The sequence below is a fragment of the Condylura cristata genome, unplaced genomic scaffold, assembly GCF_000260355.1.
Source record: "Condylura cristata isolate star-nosed mole 26May11 unplaced genomic scaffold, ConCri1.0 scaffold00030, whole genome shotgun sequence".
Taxonomy (NCBI): domain Eukaryota; kingdom Metazoa; phylum Chordata; class Mammalia; order Eulipotyphla; family Talpidae; genus Condylura; species Condylura cristata.
Genome location: NW_004567131.1, coordinates 23931764 through 23948048, shown reverse-complemented (window position 1 = coordinate 23948048; position 16285 = coordinate 23931764). Strand labels below are relative to the sequence as shown.

At 37.5% G+C, this 16285-nt stretch overlaps 1 protein-coding gene across 2 annotated transcripts in view; it reads right to left on the bottom strand.

Moving 5' to 3' along the window:
* Positions 1-15775, bottom strand: part of LOC101635111 (armadillo repeat-containing protein 3-like) — a 55466-nt gene extending 39691 nt beyond the window's left edge. For both annotated transcript variants that reach the window (XM_004691113.2, XM_012731271.1), the window contains exons 1-4: positions 15728-15775; positions 9580-9697; positions 5553-5682; positions 2463-2519 (exon numbers count right to left, since the gene is read on the bottom strand). In XM_004691113.2, the coding sequence (XP_004691170.1) occupies positions 2463-2519; positions 5553-5682; positions 9580-9697; positions 15728-15775 (353 nt within the window). The remainder of the gene's footprint in view (positions 1-2462; positions 2520-5552; positions 5683-9579; positions 9698-15727) is intronic.
* Between the last annotated feature and the right edge of the window lie 510 nt (positions 15776-16285).

Below are 16285 nucleotides of genomic sequence, written 5' to 3'. Positions count from 1 at the left end.
CAGGTATTATGTGTTTTTTGTTTGTTTGTTTTTGTTTTTGTTATCTTTACCTCTTTTTCCTGAAAATTTAGATATAGATGTTTTGCAATTTTTCTTCTTGGTCAATTATCTTCAAGTATAACTCAACATTAGCATTAACAGAATTTTTGAAAATTTCACTTAGCCACAGCTGAAACAAATGGTCTCTGATGAATTCTTCCTCGTTAGCTGCTGGGTAGGCAGCACTTGGCTTTCTCAGGCATGTTATCCTGTGGAATCCAGTGGTGTGGCTGTTCTTTACCCTGTCAAAACCCCTCTGCTGTCTCTGTTTCTGTTTAAAGTGGCTAAAGGAGGGTCAGCAGAATTACATGTTTGAGAATATACTTGAAAAGAATAATCAGGCTTCTGGGAAGCCTAGTGGCCCAAGGTTGGACAATATTTTTACAGTTAATATTCCCTTAAAAAAAAAAAGAAGTATTACCTCTGTGGGTTAAGTCAGGCTGAATACTCAGATCTTTCCATGTGTTTTGGTAAAGAAGACAGATATGAATCCCTCACAAAAGTGTGCTGTTATTCCTCTTAGCTGTAGGAGTCTACTCTGTATAGTTTGGAACAGACTTTGGGTAGTCATTTCAAAATCTAAGTCTGCACGCTTAAAGTAAATATTTCTGGGTTTTCAGATCACCAAGTATATTCTCCATTTGGTATCCAAAATCACCTTGCACAGACTTCATGTTTCTGGAGTGTGACACTGACCACAAGTCAATTTCTGATCTGTGTCCTCCTCCTTTCTCTCAGAGCCACCCGCACCCCCACCCGCTGTCTCCCCACCCCCCCAACCCCCCCAGGGAGAGGCCACCCTGCCATATCTGTGTGTGATACTTTGCTTTGGTCCAGCCAAACAAATTAAATTTTCTTCAAAGGGCTCCCTCTGTGCCTTAAAATCACCCCCTGGATATGAATTCATTCAAATAGCAAGTGGTGTTCAACAGACCCAGCAGATCTGCCTGCTCAGGCTTTTATGGATTCACTAGCAGTTCTTGGAAACTGATGCCACAGTTGATAATTCACTATTCTGATACTTTGACACCAGATCATTCAAGGAATCTTTGCTTTCTTTGAGTAAGTCAGCAAAAATAATGGGCCAACTGCTATTCTCAGAAATGGCCTCCACAGGAACTCTGGCTGGTGATTGAGCCCCATGAACACACTAGCTGAACAGGGGGGCCCCTGTTCAGAGCATTTCAATTGAATTCTAATTCACAATTTTTTGGCTTCATTATATTAACCAATTAACTTATTCTTGACTCTATATATTCTTTTATCTTAATCTTCTTCAGATTGCCTTAAGTGATGTAAAGTCTGGCTTCAAAGGCTACTTCTCTCAAGGCTCCTGATAAACAGTTTAGCTGACTTCATCATAAGAGACTCTGTTCATATGATCTTACTTAACCAAACATAAGCTTGCAGGTAAAAGAAGACAGTAGTTCCATTTCCACAAAAAAGATTTAACAAAGTAACTTAAGTGACCTATGATGTGTGACCCAGATATGACACATCCACATAATTCAATCACTCTAGCAAAAGAAAATAATAATAATTTAATAAAGGAGCAAGAATTCATAACTGTAAAAGGGAAAGAGGGCTCTCATAGAAATCCACATAACACCTGGCATTCTGTGGTTTGATCCCTTATGATCAAAGTGATATCACTGAGCAGATGAAGACCATATGAAAATACAAATTTCAGAAAAGGCATCAATTATTTAAGACTTTCCTAAGATGCTGATTTAACTGTGTGACTGCAGAGGTGCACTTATTTTACAAATGCATATGGAAGCAGGAGTTTTCATCAAATGTTATTAATTTTTTTAAATTTTATTTTATAAATATATTTTTTATATTGTTCTTCATTTTGCACATTTTTTTCACCTCAGTTGTAATCCCCATGGATTTCCTACCACCATTTCACCCATGTGTCATCACCATAGTTCCGTGTGCTCTTCCCACTTCAGTTTTGATCTTGTTTCCCTCTCCTCCCTTGTAGAATGTCTCTAGTTTATAGTTGTTAGTTGATGTTCTTTTTTACTTTATTACAATTATATATATTTTTTTTTCTTGGTCCCTTACACTCCTGCTATGAGTGAAACCAACCAGTATTTTTCTTTTTCTTTCTGGCTTATTTCACTGAGCATAATCTTTTTCAGTTCCATCCATGTTGCTCCAAATGGCATGGGTTTATCTTCTTCGATTGCTGAGTAAAATTCTACTGTGTATATATACCACATCTTTTTGATCCAATATTTACAATAGGGAAGATATGGAAATGCCCAAAAATAGTTATTCAATTTTTAAAAAAGATTTATTTATTCATACAGAACTGGGGTATAGGCCAGAGGTGCAGTGGTGGTGAGAGGATTCACCAGAGACAGAGTGGGGAGCAGATCAATGAAATGCACTGCTTGAGGGGAGCAGCAGGTAGGTCAGGGGCAGTCTGCCCCACCATGTGGGTCACCTCCAGGGTGAGGATGGAACTCATGCTGAAATGGCTTTAGCTTCTTAGTGCTGTGCTTTAACCTGCTGCGCCACCAGGGAGGGCCCTATTCATTTATTTTATATCAAGTTTCCTTGAACATAAATAAAAAACAAAACAAGAGCTGTTAATGCATTGTCTCAATAAAAAAAGAACACTATAACTGAGGAAGCCAAGGCCCTCCCTGGTGGTGAAATAGGTTAAAGCACAGCACTATGAATCTATCGTGGCAACCTCCACACAAGTTCAATCCCCAGCCAGGGAGGTGACCCACATGGCACAGCAGACCTCTCCTGTTTCACCTGCTGCTCCTCTCAGCCGTAAACTTCATCTATCTGCCTGTACTGCTCTTCACTCTAACTATGGTGAATCTTCTCACCACCCATGAACCTCTGGCCTATATTCCAATTCTATATGCATAAATAAAAATAAACCTTAAAAAAAATTGAAGAAGCCAGGTGTTTCATTTGTATCATTAGACTGTCAAATGGTAAGTCACTTTAATTCAATAATGGTTTCACTTCTATTTTAGCCAATTCATGGAATGAAAGGAAAATGCTTGAAAGTTCTTCACCACATCTGAGCTTCCACAATTCAGTGGAGACCTTGAAGGTAGTGAAGCTCTTTCTGTGTCTATACCGCCCATGAGGCCAGATCACAGGGTGTGGTTCAACAGGTCTCAAAGAGCCATCTTATTTAAGATCCAACTGTAATGTAATTATTAATATTTGGGATCCACAGACTCCTTTAGAAACATCTGAAATTCATTTGTAAGCCCTGCTCAGAAAATATGCATTTTAGAGGATTTCAATGATTATAAATTTCTCATATATTAGAAAATGAGGAAACCAACTATATTGAATAATAGAAATGAAGTACTAAAACAAACAAGTCTCAGAGACCAAGACTTTAAATTAGAAAATAGAAGCACAAACCAGAAATTAAAACTCTTACTTCCAAAGGAAATACAATTGCTCCCAAAATCACCTTGAAGGAAAAGCTGAATTACCATGTACATTGATGCTCAGGATCCTGAAAATCATAGTGAACAGTAAGTCTGCAAACTGAATCAGAGAGTAGGATTCTAATTCCAACTCCAGTCTCAGTTCTGCTACTAGTCAGCTGAATGCTTTGGGGCAAGGAGCCTTTGAAGGCTTGTTTCTATTTTTAAAATGAGGTATTGTACAAGAAGTATTTACAAAGCACAAAAAGTACTTCTTGATGTGTAAACAGAAAAGACTTAAAAAACTTTAAGTATTTCCCTTTCGTGTTGTGAATGTATCAGTATAGCACTAAAGCAGAGTATAAGAAAACTCTTAAGATAAAGTTATGAAGTCTCTCAATACAAATGACTATTACTTTAACTATCTGTGTCTCAGTCCCCTCTTAGGTAAAGGAAACAGCACCACCACCGACCTCCTTGAATGATTTACTACACACAGTGCACACAGAACAATGCCTGGCACATCGGACGTGCTGTTTAAATGTTGACTATCATCATCTAGGTTGGTGGATTATCTGCCCTCCTCCTGCCGTCATCTGCACAAACAGGAACATAGAACCTTGGCCGGACACAGGCCACCAGCAGAGAACCTGCAACAGCTGTAGAGCCCCCTCCACTAACAAGCGGGCAGAACCTGCAACAGCTGTAGAGCCCCCTCCACTAACAAGCGGGCGGGGAGCCTCCTCAGCCCAAACCAGGTGCACACACCGCAGACGCTTCCGGCAGTCTACAGCTCCGGCTGTGAGGTCCAGGTACCGCGTGAGACTCCTTGCCCCTCGGCCCACAGACATCCACTGCGAACCAAGCCCGAGGTATTGTACAGGTGCCACAGTGCCTGGACACTGCCTAATGGAAGGCCAAGAGAGTGAGGTGGGGTCGGGAAGAGGGAGAAAGGAGGAGGAATCGGAGCTGCTGCGTTACTGCTAGTAGGTAAAAGGGGGCCCTCCCTGGTGGCGCAACGGGTTAGCAGGCAGCATTGCAAGCAAGCCGCAGCCGCCTCGATCCCCAGCGAGGAGCTGACCCACATGGCGCAGCTGGCCTCTCCTGACCAGCTCACTGCTCCCCACCCGCCCGCTACTCCCCTCAGCAGTGTACTTTATCAATCTTCCCATTCTTCCCATTCTGCTTCCTGCTCTGTCTCTCGTTAAGGCTCTCAGCCACCCCTGGACCTCTGGCTTGTACCTCAGTTCTGTATGTAGAAATAAATAAATAAATTTAAACACACACACAAGAATATGTAAAAGGGGGGAAAGCAGAGTGATTTTATCCATGTGCCATGGTAGAGAAAGTTGTTTATTTCTAGCAGCCTCGGTGTCAGGTTTGCGTTCCTTCTCCACCAAGAAAGTCTTATTTATTGTTTTGTATTTATAAATTACAAGGTTTTGGTTAGCTAACTAAAAAATCAACCATATTAACGTAAAAGTGAGTTAAAAATGGAAAACATCCTGTTGATAAGTCAGGAGACTGCCTTTACTGGCATGGTTTTGGTCACACTGATATTCTCATAGATATAAAAGCATATTTGAATTAACATTGTTACTCTCCCATATTAAAAATAAAAATAGTCAAACAAGTACTAGGTCTCATTGAGTAGTATTTGTGGCTAAATTTATTTTTGGCAAAATGTTGCTTACAGTTTCAGAAAAAAATAAATGTATCAAAATTATTTACTTCTTCTAGGCTTCATTTACTGTGAAAGATATGGGAGTAAAATTGCACTTAAGTATACACATTATACTAACTCGAAGAAAAATTCAATTTTAAGAGACACTGACTGATCCACCAACTTGTAACACTGGAATATACTATCTCATCAACACTGAGAGTTTCCATATGGATGTATTTGCACATATTTTTGTATTAAAACTTTCCCTTAGTATGTGAAATTATATATTTGTTGTAATTATACTTCCTTAATTTTTTTTATTATCATTAAAAGTTACCTTAAATAAAACTGAAATGATTCTCTTAAAGTTAAGTGAAAAGGAAGGATAATGCATCACATGAGATTATTCCCGTATTTTTTAAAGTTGATACTTACTATTAGAAGTCAGGATCCCAAATATCATATTAGCATTTCTTCTGACAATTTTGTCTTCATGGGTGAGCAGTTTAGTTAAAGGTTCCACAGCTCCAAGTTCAAGGAGAGTTGCTTTATTTTCCTCACCTGACATTACAGGTAAAAGAAAATCATACATGGGCACCAATCATAGAATCCCTTTGTCATTCCAATTCTCACTTGCCATTTGCCTTTCACATTCCTTTGCCTCCACATTTACCCTATTTACTCCTCTCAGAATAAGCTTAAAGTCACAGGCGCCAGGACATGTGCTGCTTCCCGCTCCTGCCTGATGTCTACAAACCTGCTTCCTCTCCTCACTCAGTTCTTAGCACACACAGCTTTTCAGAGGAGTCTTTCCTGACCACACTATCGAGTGCTAACTCCATGTTGCAGCTGATCTTATCCCTCTTTACCCTACTGTATTTTCTTCATTACTTTCTGACCTCCAAGCTGTTTGCCTGAGCTTCACTTTGCCTGAGGACAGATACCCAGTCTGTTCTGTGCTCTTTAGCCCCAGTGTCTAGCATGGTGCCTGCCATTTGTGCAATCGTAACATCAATTGCATAACTGCATAATTAATCGTAAAAATTAATTACCATACATAGACCCCCTTCAAGTCCAATAGTATGTGATGGAGATTGGGGGCTCACTTTTCACCAGTGTGACTGCAGATGCTATGATGTCATGCAAGGTGAGCCTGTAGGCAGCATGGAGGCACATTGCACAGAGGTAATGGGGGACTGAACCCTTCTGAGATTGAACACAGAAGGACAGTGGTTAAGGCCTCAGCCTACTTTAACTGTAGAAGTAGCTTGTATTCTAGTGGGATATCACTCTGCAAATTTTAGAGTAATTTTAGCTTTTCAATTTTTTTTTTAAAGATTTATTTATTTGTACATACAGAACTGGGGTACAGGCCAGAGGCTTAGGGGCGGTGAGAGGCTTCACCAGAGACAGAGTGGGGAGCAGAACAGGCAGATCGACAAAGTACACTGCTGAGGGGAGCAGCGGGCTGGTCAGGAGAGGTCTGTCACCTCCGGGGCAGGCGGGAATCGAACTCATGTGGAAGTGGCTTTAGCTTCTCAGTGCAGTGCTTTAACCCGCTGCACCACCAGAGAGGGCCTAGCTTTTCAATTTTACTGAAAATATAGGTTTCACCTTCAAAGTTAAATTGAGAGTAAAAGGTCAACTAACACTTTTCACCTCATTTCCCTCATATAATTCTTTTATATTTCAAGTATAGGTTCATATTCTAAACACACAGAGTTCTTAGACAAAGATTAGGTCTTCTTGTAGCTCATGGAATTTCCTTGTAGTGAAATGGTTAAATCTGGTCACTATATTGAAATACGCATTTTTGACTATTTGAATTTCCTTTTTCAATACTTTCATAATATTTGTATTTTAATGGAGTCAGAAAGGTCAACTTCTTAAATGAAACTATTTTGTAAAATAAATTTTAATTTAAGATAAATTTTTGGATATGGAAAAAATTTCACCAGATTATTATAAAATTTAATATTTTGCCTTTATATTTTCTTTATAACTTGTAATTTGAATTACACATTTCTTCACTAAGACACATTTATCATTTTTTAAATGATAGCATATATTTAATTTCAAGACTGCAGTAAAGAATTTTCAAAATTAATAACATGTCCTCTTAGATTATGTATTTTTACTCTTTTCAGTGGATTTATCGAGGTTTGATTTACATACAATTATCAGTACATATTTAATGAGAACAATTGTTAAGTATTGCTGTGTTTGGACACCCACAAAATCAACACCATTTTTATGATAACACTACCTAATACTCCCCATTGTCTGCCTCTTAACACTTTATAACTCTTCCTTTGTCCCATAAATTACACTGCATTCCCAATAACTTTCTATAATGGGATAAATAATAATGAGTACACTAAATAATGAGTATGCAATATGTACTCATTATTATTTCATTTTGTTCACTCACTTGTATATTATAAGTTATTCTTTAATCTGGACAAAAATGCATATTTTTTTCATATGGATATCTCATTCTTCAAGAACTACTTATTGAGAGCCCTCCCCAGTGGCACAGCGGGTTGGAGCATTGCACTGAGAAGCTAAGTCAAACCAAGCTGTGGCCACCTCAATGAGAGTTCGATCCCCGGCCTGGGAGGTGATCCACTGGTGCAGCATTCCTCCCCTACTTAGCCCGCTGCTCCCCTCAGTAGTGTACTTTGTCAATCTGTCTGTTCTGCTCCCCACTGTTTCTGGTGAATCCTCTCACCACCCATGCACCTCTGGCCTGTACCCCATCTCTGTATGTGTAAATAAATAAAATCTTAAAAAAAAAAACTACTTATTGAAAATTCTTTTCTACACTGACTTGCTTTTGTTGAAAAAAACTGTCCATATATATATGTGGGTCTCTGTTCAATTCCACTGACTTGTTTATCTTTGGGATGATAGCAATGCTTATGGTGGACTAAAATATAAAGTTGAATCTGATAGTACAATTTCTTAAACTTTGTTATTTTTCAAAATTACTTTGACTGAAATAAAAATATTTGCATTTCTGTGCACTTAATGAATTTAATAATTTGCCTATTTCTAAGGCCAGAAAGAAAAGGAAAAATACCAGATGGTTTCACTCATAGAAGAAGCATAAAGGACCAGGGGAAAATAATAATAATAATAATGAACAACTATATACCAGAGACATTTTGCGGGGGTGGAGTTAGAAATGGGATCAAAAATGGTCTGGTGGTGGGGGCAGCTGAATGGGGCTATAGTGATGGCACATGGGTAAATTGGTGATGGGAAGGCCACAGGGATTACAACTGAGAGGGAAAAAGGCACAAAATGATGTAAAAATAAACTGTTATAATAAAGTAAAAAATTGTCTATTTCTAAAAAACAACTTGCTAAAACTGTGATAGCAATTGCATTGAAACTACAATCATTATGGGGAGAAATGTATCTTTAAAACTGACATCTTCTACTCCTTGAATAAACATCTCTTCCATTCATTTAGATTTCTTTCAGAAATATTTTGTACTTTTTAATATATAGGCCTTATAATATATTTTGTCAGATTTACCCTACATATTTCAAATATTTTGCTGTCATATTTCATGTATTTTTCTAAACTGCCAGAATTTCTACATTGCTAGTACATAGAAAAGCTATTGACTTTTGAATTTTGATTTTGTGTCCTGAAATTTTACACATTAGTTCTAGTACCTTTAGTATATATTCAATAGAAATATGTATATATATGCGTAAAATACCCAATTTTCTAAAAGTCAACTGAAGTTACTTTCTTTTTTAATCTACATGCCTTTTTATAACTTTTTCTTTCCTGATTATATTGAGTAGGCCCTCATATATAATGCTGAAGAAAAGCAGTAAAAGCAGGCACTCTTCTTGTTCCTAATCTGAGAAGGAAAGCATTTAGTCTTTCACCATTAAGTATGAGATCGTATAGACAGGAGTATTTCATAAATACCACTATTGTATAGTTGAAGTTTGTGTCAACTCTTGTTTGCTGAAATATTTTCTCAGGAATGGGTATTGGATTTGATAAAATATGTTTTATATTTATTGAAATAATAATATTTTCTTTCAAAAATATGAAGTATTAATTTCTAGTACTGTTATAATAAATTACCACAAGTTTAGTAATTTAAAATATAAATTTGTCATCTTATATAATTCTATATATAAACCATAGATTAGTTATCTATGATCTAGAAGTCAGAAGCCTGAAATAGGTCTTGATGAGTGTTGTCAAGTCTATGTTTCTTAAAGCTCCAGGGGAGAATTTATTTTCTTTTCTGCTTCTGTGAGCTAGATACATTATTGTCAGGTAGTACATTAAATGATAGTCTGGTTATCAGAAAGAATTTTTCTGACAATAACTTAGTTAAGCACTAGGGAGAAAAGTATCCATTATGTAGTAAAGATTTTAAGAAATTAAGGAAATAGAAAGATAAATTGAAAAAAAATCCAAACCTTTCAAAGCAAATCTATAAATTGCTTCACATGCTTTTGCCAAAATTTCTTCTTCTGGAGAATTAAGCATTAATACCACAGTTGCTAAATTTTTGCTTTCAATTATTAATGTATCAAACTGAAATGCAGAAAGAAAAATATCAGGCTTATCTTTGAGCATTGAAACTCACTTTTAAAATGAATGGCGTTATGAAAGTTAAAGAGAACAGAATCTTATAAAATGGATGTGGTCACTTCCCACTAAGTGTATTGTAAGGCTTTTATTTTAAAAAACAGCTAATAGAAACTTTTTAACACTGGTGGCTTTGGAATTCCTAGAGTATGGCATAAAAAGCAAAGAATTTCGGAATCTGATTTCTCCAATAGTCATACATTTAAGCTGCCAGAAGTTCAGCTTCCCTTTCTGTAAATGGGTTTAAAATACCCATCTCAACACACCATGGGGAGTACGGAAGATCATGTGCTGTGTATCACCTAGCCACACTCTAGCCCCAGGGCTCCTTCTCAAGAGATTTACCAACTGGTTCTACCGCATATTTTAGTGCACTACTGTGGTTAATAGTTTCCAAATTTCTCTTCCAGTTTTCATTCTCCCACATTATAGCTAAAGTGATTTCTTAAATATAAATCAGATGTCACTATCTCTCTATGGCAGGTCCTTCCACAATGTTGTCTCTCTTTCAACATTGTAATAACATTGGTGAGAAAAATAAAACAACTCCCAGAGGGGTCAATGTCTGCTGTGAAATTATCACGATGTCCCCATATCCGTGTGGGGTTTTCTCTGGGTAATCCAGTTTCTTTTCATCCCAAAGATCCATTCACTGTAAACTGTCTCTGTCTGAGTGGGAGTAGATGTTGGTGAAACATTATCCCCATGATGGAAGAGCTTTCTGCTCGGGGTTGGGTCCCACTTTCTACCCCACCTGCAATCCCTGTAACCTTGAACTAGAATAAGAGAGTTGGAAAAGGAATGAATGAACATAATCTATCCTTACAAAGTCCCTTGAACCTCCAGTAATCTTTTGAGAGTCATAGTCTTAGACCATCCTTACCACTTAAAACAGTTTCCCTTGCATTGTTTTCCACCAACCCCAATTCAGGATAAATTCCCTTCCTTTTAGAAACTTCACACCTTTAATATTTCAATGTTTCTAAGGCTAAATAAATACATTATGTTGAAGCATAGAAATATCAGGATCTCTACAAAATTCTCAAAGTAGCAATGTAGATGATAATACATGTAAATAAAAACTGTAATAACTAGCCCTTTAATCTCCTTCAACAGTTTAGAAAACTGTAGTATTTTACCATATCTCTGGTCATCATTTTGAAAAGGTGACATGAGGGACTTAAAAGGGAAGACTGAGACTGTGAGAATCATCAAATAAGAAATACCAATATTTGGCAGAGAAAAAAGAAACTTGGCAGGATATTTGTTTCTCCTACAGAGCCTACAGCATTTTAGTAATTTTTTATATAAAAAGGCACTGAGAATAAAATAATAGCTATCACAGAAGGCCACATAACTAAATAAATAATACTGTGCTAAAATTAAATATCCCATCTGCTCTTTCTGATCGCAACAAGCTGGTTGTGAAAATATAATTTCACAGCCTTCACAAAATAAACAATGAATCAAAATTATTTACAAAAAGAATGAAAAAAAAAAGCATTTGGGGTAAGTTTTTAATTTTTAAATACAGTCAGTTAGAGAAGCTATAGACATAGATATCTTTATGTCTCTTTCTTAATAAGACTTCTAGAATAGTGCTGTCCAACAGGACTTAAAGGGTGAAAATATCTGCATTCTGCATAATCCGGTATGGCAATCAGTCACAAGTCCCATTTGGCTTTTGAGCACCTAAAGTATAATTAATACAACTAAAAAACTGATTTATTTTTATTATCTAATTGTTAACCTCAATTAATATAGCTTTAATAAGACAAATTGGGTTAAGTGCAAAAGACTTAAGTAAATGACCTCTAGTTTTCTTTCTCTACAACCTGAATCAAATAACAAAACTTTTTCATAGAAAGATGAGTAAGCTAAAAATTATTTATATGGTTTTGTATATTATTTATAAATGTATAGCATATTTCATAAGTTCATGATGTATTTTTCATCTGTGATGGAGCAAGATGGGAAAACACGCTTCTGTGATTTGTGACTACTAGAAAAACATCTATGCAGTTTGGCAGTATATAAGACAAAAGAGAAAGGCTGTTCAAAGACTGGTGAACATCTGGGAGACATTTTGCTCTTCTCAGGAGCCAGATTTGATTACCCAGTGCTCACTGAGATTAGCTGCCCATGTTACCAGGTGAGAAAGAGAGAAGGTGATCATTAACATAATAAATGCTCAATTAACTTGACTCTTAATTAGAGCTAGGTCATAGTCTTTTGTGAATCTAGATACTATGGATTTTTCCAGAAAAGCTCACTCCTTCTGAACTATTAAGAGAATAAAAGTTCTATGCTCCTAATTTTGAAGACCTGACATAAATCACAGCAGCCATACACCACGCCTCTGGGCACTGGTCTTCCAGAGCTGATCCCCTGTCTCTGTGGACAGTCCACACAATCTCTGATAGTTTTGTAGAATTGAGAAAACCATCCTCAACTAAGTGAATAATAACATCATTTCCTAAGTTCTTACCTAGCTCCAGGCACTGTTCTAAGAATCATCCACTTACGTCACTGAGTAGATGTGACATGGGTCTATATCATTGTATCCTCAGGGGTATACAGAGATTAGCCAGTTTGTCTCTGATCATAGATGGTGGGTGACAGAATAAGGATTCAGACTCTGGTAGAATAACTCTGGAGCCTCTCCTCTTATTCACTGAAAAGCTTGCTGTATACTAAATATGGTCTCTAGTTTCTATTTCTAGTAACGTTAATGCAATCATTCCACCAGCAGTAAAGTTTTATTAAAGCATCAGCAACAACACCTTAGCCAGACATGGGAATGATTCGAAGACAAAATGTAGCTGGAATGCTCATTCAAGCAATATCTACCCCAATATGGCCATCTTCTTAGCTAGTGTTACTAGTGTTCCCCTTCCTGTGAACAAACACGCACATAGCAATGTATATACTGGCAGTAAGAATCTTTTAAAAAGCGGTGAGTTCTTTAATTAATTTTAATAAGATCACCAAACATTCTTCTTTCTGTTCCCCACTTTAATAACAGTAGGGGAAAGTCTAACAAAAATTAAAACAATTGCGAACTATTTTTTAAAGTAAGAAGCAAATCACCATTTAGTTCACATGGAAAAATTTATGTTCTCAAAGTTTTAAATTCCCTCTCCAAACTTTTGTTTTCGTTTGTAATTTGCACAATAAAACGTTCATAGCCTTTGAAGAAGTCTCAGAGTAAATTCCAAGTTACTTTAAATTATGATATATTGCTTTGAAGCACTCAAGTTTAAAAAGCTAGAAAAGCAATTACACATTTGAATACTACTTTACAAAAAGGCTGAGTAGGGGAAGGATGGCCAAATCCTTGGGAAAGATAATAACAAAAAATATTAGTAAATGTTTTTATGCCTGGTTGTTGCCACAGCTACTGGGGACAGAGCTACAGTTTTGCTAATGCTGGGAGTGTAATTGTTACTCAAGTCTGTGACTGTGTCCCCCAAGAAATGATATATGGAGGACAATACTAACAAGACATTATAAAATTACAGAAAGTGTACTGCTAGACAGTTATATTGATTATTTAACAGTTCTTAACTCAAATTAAAAAAAATATTTATTTATACATACAGAATGGGGGGGGCAGAGGTGCAGCGGCAGTGAGAGGATTCACCAGAGACAGAGTGGGGAACAGAACAGGCAGATCGACGAAGTACACTGCTGAGGGGAGCAGCAGGCATTTCAAGAGAGGTCTGCCTTGCAATGTGGGATCAAGCTGGCATGAAGCTGCTGCTGCTCGCTTGCAGTGCTGCGTCCTAACCCATTGAGCCACCAGGGAGGAACCTGAACTTGAATTTTAATTAAAATTAAAAAATTAAAAAGTGTTTATCATCATGTACTGAGTTCATGAGTCAAATTTCTAGTGATATGACGTCAATAATACTATTTTAAAACAAAAAGAGTTAATACAAAGCTAGGTGGCAATGAAAAACTAAAAGAATTTGCAACATTTTGGAATAGGTGCACAGGTGAGCAGCAGACTAAAGAAACGCTATCAGAAAACTGAAATGACCATTTCTACAGAGCTTCCCTGGACCTGGGCAGACAAATGCTTCTGTAGCCTTTGTTCCCTAATATTTGAAGGAGATTAGTATGTAAGTTGCTACTTTGTGTGTTTGGGGGGGGAGGGGGAGGAGGATTCCCAAAATAATATATCTTGTTTACTGTTAACTATATGCCAGGCTTTGAGAATTTCTGTGCTAATTCCATTTTGGAGATTAAAAAAGAGAGGCCCAGTGCACTGGACTATGGTGATGGCACAGGGGTGATTTGGTGATGGGAAGCCCACAGGGATTACAACTGAGATGGAAAAGGCACAAGATGATGTAAAAATAAACTATTATACACAGTTGGTGCAACAACTATATTATATATAGATGGTGCAACAGGTTAGGATGCAGCACTGCAAGTGAGCCCGCTGCGCTTCAGTGCGATTTTGATCCAGCCCTGAAGGTGATCCACATGGCGCAGCCACATGGCGCGGCAGACCTCTCCTGACCCGTCCGCTGCTCTCCTCAGCAGTATACTCTGTCGATCTGCCTGTTCTGCTCCCCGCTCTGACCCTGGTGAGTCCTCTCACCTCTGGCCTATCCCTCAGTTCTGTATACACAAAAAGAAAATCTTAAAAAAATTTAAAAAATGAAATAACTTGGACAAGCTTGGCAGCTTCACCACCAGGTCTGAAAGAGGCAGAGCTATGACAAGCTCGCTTGTTACCTCCATGGTCCAGAACTGCCAGGGAAATTCTAATACTGAACTCAGTGTCCTTCAAGCTGCAAAGCCCTTGAATCTGTTGACTATACTCATTTTTTTCTTCATTAATATTTTATTTGATGAAAAACATAGCAAATGTCTGCTTTAAAATAAAGTTCTAAGTCAAAATTGTTCAAGGTCATTTTCTACTTGTAAAATATTTCTTTGTAATTTTAAGAAAGAAGTTGAAACCAAGCATTTACATGAGAGAGATGGGGCTTTGTGCTGTGGGTAGGCATTGCTAAGCCTCTGGCATAAAAATGATGAGCCCAGAGTTCTGGAAAACACAAGACTTCTAATGTCCAAATGGTCATCTTTAGAAAACCTTATGTAATACATATCCAGTACTACAGCACAACTTCTAATATTTTTGGAAACTCACTTGGATAATTAACATTAATAAGAGTCTAGTAAATATTAACTATTTAAGAGAGTAATCAAAAATATTTATTGGCTAGGCTTATAAACATGCCATCCACATAGTGGGAAAGCTAATTACTCCCTAATTGTGGTAATTCTGTAAATGTGTGTTTATATTAGATTTCTCTGAGTAATCTTATCATTACTCAGACTTTGGACTTCTGCCACCATATACTCATGTGCATACTGGTACATGCCACACTGAACAATTTATTTTTATTTTTTAAAATATCTATTTATTTATTTGTACAGAACTGGGGTACAGGCCAGAGATGCGGAGGGTGAGAGGCTGCACCAGAGACAGAGTGGGGAGCAAAACAGGCAGATATACGAAGTACACTGCTGAGAGGAGCAGCCGGCGGGTCAGGAGAGGTCTGCTGCGCCATGTGGGTCACCTCCTGGGCTGTGGAAGTGGAAGTGGCTTTAGCTTCTCAGTGCTGTGCTTTAATCCACTGCACCACCAGGGAGGGCCAGGGCCTGAACAACTTATTTTTAAAACCATTGTCAATGGCGGGCCACTTCCGCATGAGTTCAATCCTGCCTGCCCTGGAGGTGACCACATGGCGTGGCAGACCTCTCCTGACCCGCCCACTGCTCCCCTCAGCAGTGTACTTCGTAGATCTGCCTGTTCTGCTCCCCACTCTGTCTCTGGTGAAGCCTCTCACCCTCCGCATCTCTGGCCTGTACCCCAGTTCTGTATGTATAAATAAATAAATATTTTAAAAAAAAAAACAACATTGTTAATGGCAACTAGCATTCAAATCAGAAACTTACCACATCCTTACGAGGAGGTTCTGCTTCCTTCTTTATCTTTTTACCCATCCTGGAAGAAGATACTATCAGTGATTAAAGTGTCCTTTGTACATTTTTACATACACACATATTCTGGGCTACTATGCCTCAGGAGGAGATTAATTTCTTCCTTTAAAATTTACCTAAAAGTACACAATAAAAAAAATGTACATCTTATTGCACATGAACAAATACATTACCTACATCACTATTTCAAGCTCTACAATTTTAAAGAGACTGATAAAATTGTTGGATATTGGTCCTAGCTTCCAGTTTGAAAAGAGGAAATATAATACTAACATAACTTTTACTTACATAATGGAAATGGTTTATAGATTCACATAGGGCTTGGGAGACAAAATCCAAGTGACTTTTGAGATTTGCAATGTTTTGTCACAGAGGAGGGATTTTTGTGTTCTTCCTGGCACTGATCTACCCTAAGAACAGCGTCTGGTACATGGTAGGCATTCAATATTTATAAAAATCATTATCTCTGTATTTCCTGAAGCAGTGTTTTCTGAATCTGATTCCCAAGATCAC